The sequence below is a fragment of the Centruroides sculpturatus genome, unplaced genomic scaffold (assembly GCF_000671375.1).
Source record: "Centruroides sculpturatus isolate CEXI.00-Female unplaced genomic scaffold, Cexi_2.0 scaffold50, whole genome shotgun sequence".
In the NCBI taxonomy this organism is placed as follows: Eukaryota; Metazoa; Arthropoda; class Arachnida; order Scorpiones; family Buthidae; genus Centruroides; species Centruroides sculpturatus.
In genome coordinates this window covers 1098394-1107661 of record NW_019384891.1, presented here as the reverse complement: position 1 = coordinate 1107661, position 9268 = coordinate 1098394, and the positions used below count along the sequence as shown (strand labels likewise).

Below are 9268 nucleotides of genomic sequence, written 5' to 3'. Positions count from 1 at the left end.
AGTGTTCTCCACATAGTAAATTACAGTGTATGCATGTATGTTTATTTTCGATCAGTGCATAGGCGTCTAAATGACAGTGCTACCGTCCGGACAGTCCACGAGTCGGTTGGACTGCTACACCTGTTGACCTTTTTTTTTTTTTTCTGCTTCTACGATTCACGATACATTCGCAATCGTGTATGCCACTAATGTCAAATGGGACTATTTCGTACGGGTAACTACACCACCACCGCATTTTTTATTAATTTTTTTTTTTCACACAACTGAATTTTGATCTTTTAAATTGAAATACCTGATTAAAGGGTGGCCGAAATTTTTCTCCGCCCCGGGCGGCTAACAGCCACGGTACACCACTGCGCATCTGATCTCGTCTATCAAAAAATTGGCGCATGGTATGCAAAAGGTTGGCCACCCCTGGGGTAGATCAACAGAAAAGAATGGTCATTTTTATAAGTAAAACAAGAAATTTTGGATTTTGTTTATTATTATTTTCTTATTTTGTTGTCCAGATGTCCAGTTAGCAATAACCCAGTTGACAGTTTCCCACCTCATTCTGGGTCTGGTCAAACCCATGATAGGCTTTGATTAAAAAGTTCTCTTAGTATAAAGAGAAAAAATATCCAGTGTTGTCAATTCAGTACTTTTGACACTAAATCTGGTGTTTTGGACTAGTTTTTTTAGTGTCCTGTTTGTTAAAATTTTACTGTCTGAACTTTTATATAATTTTTATTATTTATATTTATAGTGCTATTATGTGCTATTACTCTATATTCTACATTTTTATACTAATAATCTTTCTAGTAGAAAAAGCCAGCATTAAAACCTATTATTGTGATAAACAGAATGAAGATTGAATAAATGCTTAAAAGTGCCACAAGTTTTGTCAACAATATTTCTACAAATTTTTTTATTTCTTATCCTTTGCAATCTAAAATCAGCCTTTCTTATATATCAAGTCAGCTTCATATATAATCTAAAGTTAGCAAGTTTGATATTGTATTAGCTTGTGTTGTGAAAGATAATATTTGCATTAGCCTACATTATTTTATATTAGATTACACTTTTCAATAAATTTTAAATTTTTGTTTTTTGACAAAAACAAAGGTACTTCTGCTTACAGATTTTGAGACACTGAATTTGAAAACAACAATCAAAAGTCTGGATTGGCTTGTTTAGAAGATAAACTGTATATTACTCTTTTACAGCTATCTACAGTACTTGGCTGAACCATCATAGGGTCTATTTTTACATGTTTTACAACCACATTTTCTTTTATCCCACATACTTCCAGCACTTATTGTTTATTTCTCACATAGTCTCTTCTTGTTATATTATGCGCTCCTCTCTAATACCTTATCTCACATGCAGTAATGTGACTCTTGTGACTCATTGGCCATATCCAAGTTTCACTACTATACATGAGCATAAGAACCATGACACTTCCACACACAACCATTCGAGCCTCTAGAAATTCTTTTATCCCATACAAATTTATTCATTGCACCCACCACATGTACTCTAGCATCCACTCTTCTGGTGATTGCACTGTCTATCTTTTGATTCCTATCATACTTCCCAAATATACAAACTCAATCATTTGTTTCAGTTTTTCACCATCCAGCTGAATCATGCAATTCTTTTGTTCACCTTTGCATTCAAACACAATCAATTTAGTTTTACTCACATTCACTCAGTATATATTCTCACATGCCTCTTCAAGATTAGATATAAGTGTCTGAAGCTCTTCGTTGCTCTCTGCTAATAGCACAATGTTATCTGCATACAACAAATGGCAAATTTGTTCATGCCCAAGTTTTACTCCACACTCAATTACTTGGACTCTTAATCTTATTACTATAGCTAACATTAAGATTAAAATGCTGGCTATAAAATAACTTTTTTACTTAAATTCCTATAAAAATTTCAGTTAAAGTGATGGATAATATTCTACTTTAAAAATACATGGAAGAAACTAAAACATTTCCATATCTCCATCATGTCCAATCACCAAGAACAGTCTTCCTTAACAGAGATGATTTTTATTAGAGGCTATGCCTGTGTAAAAATATACAAAACTGTTTTAAAATATCCACTAGTGATAAGCCAAAAATGAAAAATACACAGTTTCAATTAAAATGGTTGACAGTATTTGACATTTAAAATACATAGAAGAAACTAAAACGTCTTTGTAAAATATAGTTTTTAATAAAATGTTGTCTCTGTGAAGGAAAACTGTTCCTAGTGATTAGATATATGATGTTTTAGTTTCTTCCGTGTGTTTTTAACTTTTTGGGCTGCAATTTGAAAAAATTGTAGACCTATAAATTCCTACCGTTGTCTGTCTGTCTGTCTGTCTTTCCTTAATTTTGAGATTGAAGGTAGATAAATGAAATCCGAGATCAGATACAGACCCTCGGCAGGAGGCCCCAATTGACTATATATGAACTTTTGGTTTGCACTGGAAGTCACATTATTTTAATTCAAAACTTTTCCTTTGAAAGCAGTTAATAGATGATTGGCACAACTCTATTGTTAAAGGAAAAGTATGATATACAGGGGCAAACCACTAATTTGATATGGAAAGCATTTCATGTTGCAGCCTGGCATTGAGACAATGTTACTACAGTGGGTGATCGGTTAACGAACATAATTTGTTCCAAGACTTTGTTTGCTACTTGAATTGTTCATTAAGCAATTATCAATTTACCATAGGTTTTTATGGGAATTTGATTAATTCGTTCTGGAAACTCCAAAAAATGAAAAATATATACTTTCTTACTACATTTATTTATATGTAATAATAAAAATACAAATATACACAGTCTTGCATTTTTATCAGTCATGTTTTTTCTGTTTATGGAGGTTAAAGAATCTGTCTAATGTCAATTGCTTTTCTCTCTTCTTCGGGATTTTTCAGAAGTAATTAATAGCATTGTAAGCATTGTAATTGTAGAAATCCCCAAGCCTATTAACCTCAACCTGGTTTGGATGTTTTTCTAAAACCATTGTTCTGATCGAGTTTCTTGGCGTTCTTCTGTCGTCAGATCAGTTTCAGGTTCCATTATGAGCTCTTCAATGTTCTTTATTTCTCAGATGTGATTTTTGTTACATCCTTAAGATGCTTGCGTCTTCTTGATTATACAGTATCTTTCTTAGATAAGATTGAACTGCGGCTTACTGTAGACCTGTTCAAGCCATACTGCCCAGCAACATCATATATCTTCTGCCCACTCTCTCTACCTTTGTTATTATACTCTCATCATTCAAAAATAAAAACTGACGCAAAACTTAATGAGTGCCCACCCGAAAGTCTCACAAGTACTATAAAAAAAATTGTTTCTGTCAGAAAAATAAAAGGCTGGAATTACAAGGGAGAGTTTGAAAGTTTGGAGAATACTACCTGATCAATATATACTGGGTTGAGTGTCCATGTCCATGTCTCCCGCGCTCTGAAAAGTTTTGAATTGTTGCCTGAAGACCAGGGAAGACCAATCAGTATTCATTATTTTATGTCACTTCTTCTTGTGTTTGTTCTGTGAGGTGTTCGTTATCCAAACATGTGTTGTCTGAACATAAAAATCTTTTGTGAAAGTGTGTGTTATCCAATTTGTTCGTAGTCCAAACTGTTAGTTAACTGATCACCCACTGTATAAATAATTGCTTGCCTGTTTATTCCTATAAAAACATTTGATTTGTTTTGTTACTATTATTAGGAAGATTTTTTTAAATTGCTGTATAGTTGATATTTTTTATTTAGTTCCTCAGCAGATAAACTGAACCTACATTCCAGATATTATCTTATTTATAATACTTTATCTTATTGATAAAGAGACATATTTGTCTCTTTATCAATAAGATAATATCAAATTATTAACAGTTTATATTTAAGAAAATGATAAATTTTTCCGACAATTTTTTTTTTTCACAATTTTAAAATTAATAAATATGTTCAAATGCAATGCATTCATTATTTATCTTTAACCCTCAAAACAAAATTCAAAGTGATAACAGTATCAGCCTTCTATTGTAGATTAGTTTATTTTAACATTTTTAAAGCGAAAGAAGTAAAGACACATCAAATAAATGGCATATTTTAAATTAAAAGTGAAAAAATACTAAAATCAGAGCCACAGTGAACATCATGTTTTCAATTTTATTAAATGACATTTCCATAATTTATTTTTATAATACAAAAACAATCTTTGTACAATTTTACTTTTTTCACTTAGTGAAGTTTTTCATCTAAGAAATATTTCCAATATTTGTATTAGTGATCCCTAGCAATGAAGCATGTATAAATTTCTTTCATGTTAAAAAAAATTCTACCACTTTTACTGTTAATATCATTAAAAAATTACAGAAATTTCATATAAGACAAGCAGTTATTTATTGTGACATTGTCATAATACTGGACTGCAATTTTTAATGATATTTTTAATTTAATTTAAAATATATGCTCTCCATTTCAAATTATACTTGCCCCTCTATATATTATACTTTCCTTTAACAATAGAGTTGTACTGGTCATCTATCTAACATCTTTTGGTGAGGGAAATTTTTGAATTGAAATAATGTGACTTCCCGTTTACATTGGAAGTTTGTATAAAGTTCATCAGGGCTCCTGTCTCTAAGGTTTCCATATCTGGTCTCATCTTTCATCTAACTAACTCCATTCTCAAAATTAAGGAAAGACAGATGGACGGATAACAGTGGGAATGAGGAAATATACTGTATAGGTCTACAATTTTTTCAAATTGCAACCCAATAACTCTCTTTATTGAATATTACATTTTAGGAACTATGCTTGGAATGATGACAATTATTGATCTGTTTTAGATAACAGAACCATTTAAATTTTACTTGGATGGAAAGATTTCCTAAAATTCTAAATACTATATGTGTAATATGACAATTGAATAGAATCAGATTTTTTTTTTAATATTTCCTGTAGAATAGGAATACAGTAGAGCATCGATTTTTCGAAAGTCAATCATCCGAAACGTCAATCATCCGAAAGAATTCCAGTCGGCAAATTTAAATTTTTGCCAGTGCTGTGGCGCTTCAATCTTTGGCTATGTCTTGGGCTACTCAAATATTTTACGTTTTTGATACTAAATTAACATCTGAAGTATAATTTTTTATTATTTTTATATTTTTCAATATATTTATTTTGTTTGTACAAAATAAAAAAATAATTTTTAACGATACAATAGTCTTTGTTAGGCTTAACATCGACGAAAATTCAACGCGAAGCGACACGCAACAGAGAAAAATTTCGACATCGGATACGTTGAACTATTTTTTCATACGTAAATCAGTTATCCGGACAACCCCAGTCCCCAATTGATTCGGAAAATCGACGCTCTACTGTATTTGCGAGGGAAAACCTTCTGACTATTTGAACCTAGTGTAGATACTTTGCTGTAGTTGTGGCACCTTTGAAGTGAATGTGTCTGTCTTCCTGCAGTTGTTTTTTAGTTCTGTCCACTTACTTGAGATCAGATTTTAAGCAGTCTATTTATCTTGTTTGTGGATGTTCTCTTAGTCTACTTTTTGTGTTCTGCACATACAGGACTTGTCTGGTGATCCATATTTGGAAACTTGTTGGAGTGATGATGAGATACTGTCTTTACACTATACTTTTATTCTAATATATATCTATAGCTAAAAAATGATTACACTTGTCTACATATTGAGAGATACACACACTTCTGAAACTTATTCTTCTGTTTCATTGCTCCTTTGTGATTAAGTCTTATTGATTGATGCTATTTTACAATCAATTAACATTATTATTATATGTATACACTTATTTATTTTCTTTTCTCTAATAGGACTCCAAAGTATGCCTGAGCAATCTGAGTCTTGAAATTTTAAAGTTAGTCACTATATAGTGCTTCTTATAAAATACTCTACTGTAATAAAATGTATTTTAATGAAGTGAAAAGAAATATAAGATTTATTTGTATATGAGAACACAACACATGGGTGATCTGCCAAAGTGGGGATGCCTCTCAGGAAGACTTTCTAAGGGAAACCTGGCCCCTATTTAGGTGTTAAAATTATGAAGAAACTCTGGAAAATTCCATGTGGCCAGCCCATCGACAAGGTGCAAACCCACAACCAATCCTACCAGTGTTCACTGGCTTTATCCACTTGGCCACTGATTGGCTCTTAAAAGAAATATAAAAAACATATTTTATATGTTTTGACTCTGTTAAAATACTTTCTTTTAGAATATATGATGCTATACTCTATCTTGTTTTTATGATTAAGATTGACAAAATCTGTTATTTGAAAGTAACAACTGTTGATTATATTTTGTATTGAAAGTGATTTTTGTTTTTATTTTTGATATTTTTTTATGGTTTTCACTTCTCACATTTTTTTTAAAATTGAAGCTCTAATATGTTTCTATAGTTTGCAAGAAAAAAATATGCTGTTTTTTCTATCATTTCTCACATTCCAATATGTATCAACATGCATCATAATATAATTATATAAATTTAATGAAGACAATGAAAAATATTGCATAAAAAGAAGAAATTAATGACTTTTTTTTTACAGATCATATGAAAGGACTTGATACACCTCAGTTTCATGAAAGATTGAAGAAAAGGTAAATTATTTAGCTAATTTAACTTTTGTTCATTGTAATAAACTGTATATTAATTGTATTTAAAGTTTTCATTCACAATTAAGTTTAGGATTTTCAAATATGTTATTATTAGGACTTTGCACAACTTTGTCATATCATGATAGGATTGAGGTGGAGCCAGAAAGACATAATTGATTCCTGCACCTGTTAGGCATAGAAGAGGCAATCCTTGTACCTGACAGACCAGACAGATGAACTTTGCACTTGCCACCACAAAAGAAATGACCCTCATACCTACTGAGCATGGGTGACATGATCCTTGCACTGGCTGGTTATGGAGAGGTGAGATCTTTGCACTTGCCAACATGGAGAGGTGATCCAAGAATAAAGCAATTATGATTGATTTCTTTGTTTTTCGTTTTTGTTCATTTTTCACACCTATTTTCCATTAGGCACACTATAACCATCATCGGTTACTATGGTGCCAACTGGGGATGCATCAAGTACCGTTGTCTTGTAAACTCCCACATAAGGCATTTGTCTGGCCATCGTATACCCTGACAAGACATGTATATAAACAAACAATGCTACAAAAACTTGATACATTATGCTAAATAAAGCCAAACACTGCTGTATGCTATCAGGCTATATAATGGCTATATATTAATAATAAATTACCAAACAATTTGACCCTAGAGGGAAGCAATGGTTATAGTGTAATGTTATATTTACTGGAAGACGAGATCAGACTAGAGGTCCAGGTAGCATCATTAGGAACATGCAGTGCTGTTTGATTCCTAGGCCTAAATTCCATTACATGTGCTCAGTTGCATCAGAGAGCAAGGATATTGTTGCCTTAATACCTCTGTATATTGGAAACAGTCACGGACTCTTATTTTTTACATTTAAAAGGACCCTCATTACATTTTTGGATTTCTCATCGCAATTAATGAAAAATAGCAAAGTCAATTCTATAGCCCATAGTAGGCGTACTAGTGACTGTGGAAAATTACACAAGTTGTGTGATATCACTTTATCGTGTGCAGTTGTGTGATATTTCTTTGTCACATGCACTTGTGCTATGACCTTATATTATGAAACAGATGTCAAGGACCTCCATTTTTTATTACATTTTTGGATTCTTTGTCACAATTAGTGGAAGATGGTAAAGTTTATTCGATCAAATGGATTTTGAAAATGAACACAATTCTCTAAGCCACGTAGAAAAGGCTTCACTAAAGCTCCACCTCAATTAAATGTAACTGTTGCTAATTTTTATATTGTATCTGCATTTAAAAAAAATTTTAATTTATATTGTATTTATTTTAATTTGGTTTCTATTTTTATTTGATTTAATTATTCTAAAGAAAATTCCATTGCATATTTTAAAAAATAATATAGTTAAAATGCCATCAGTCTACAATTTGACTGTCAGAAAAATTTTTTAAAGTTTGAAATTATATAATAACATTTATAAAATTAAACTTAACTGTGTACATAAGATATAAATTTGATTAAAAGTATTAAAAAAGGTTAATACAGTGTATCTGAAAAATTACTGTGTAATGAGAAATTTATGATGACCTTAATTAAAGTAGTATGTGTGGCATTACACACAAGATCTGTAATTTGTATGTTTTACATCTCCATAATTGATGTTTTATTTTTATTATAACAACTTATTAGAAAAAAAGATAAATAAATATAGTTTGATATTAATGTTACTATATAGAAGAGGTTGAAATAAAATTTTTCTCTAGTAAGATGTTTAAAAATTATAAGTAAAAAGTATATATACACTGGGTGATTCTAAATATATATGAAAATTTTCAGGGACTGATTTTCAAGTAATTTCAACCATAAAAATGCATACAAACATATGTTAAAAACAATATAGTTTTAAAGTTACAGGATGTTTAATGTGTGGTTCTATTGAAAATGTTGACAAATTACAGAATTGCATTGCCACTTCCTATGAAATAGTTTCACACATTTATGGTATTTGTGAATGTATGCAACAATCAATGCAGTAGAGCAGTGTTTTTCAACCTGTGGGTTGCAACCCCCAGGTGGGTCGCAAAGCCATACACGGGGGGTCGCGGGTAAAAGAAAAAGACAAGTGTGTGTAGGTCCTACACTACAATAGAAAAAACTACAATTTCAGTGAGAAAGCTGTGCCTGTTTATTTTACAGTACAATTAGTTTTTTGATCGATATTTAAATCTCAACAGAAAGAAAATTAAATATGTAGTATTTAAAATCACTGACATAGTTTTAATATGCTGTGGGGGGGTCGCCAGAATTTTTTAACTTGTAAAGAGGTCGTGTATTCAAGAAGGTTGAAAAACACTGCAGTAGAGGATAGAATCATGTATTATGGTTGGTAATTGTCATTTTCAAGTTATGACAACTATGCCATTTTGAACATATTTTTGTATACATGTTTATGGTTGAAATTATTTAAAGAATAAGATCTTGAAATTTTTTGTATACGCTTAGAATTACCCTGTTTACAGCTTTAAATTATTTGGAGTTATAAACTTTAAAGAATCTTAAATCTTAAACTTTGGTGAAGTAAAAACATTGCTAATTTTTTTAAATAACAAAAATAAAAATAAAAATCCTTTGAAGATAGAAATTTATTTTAAGAATTTTTGAAATTTGAAAAAC

General features: G+C 30.9%; 1 protein-coding gene across 1 annotated transcript in view; it reads left to right on the top strand.

The window, feature by feature from the left end:
* The window catches only part of LOC111631265 (protein artemis-like), a 29719-nt gene that overhangs the window by 1814 nt on the left and 18637 nt on the right, over nt 1-9268 (top strand). Inside the window, exon 2 of the mRNA XM_023375482.1 lies at nt 6568-6619. Within this exon, the coding sequence (XP_023231250.1) occupies nt 6568-6619 (52 nt within the window). The remainder of the gene's footprint in view (nt 1-6567; nt 6620-9268) is intronic.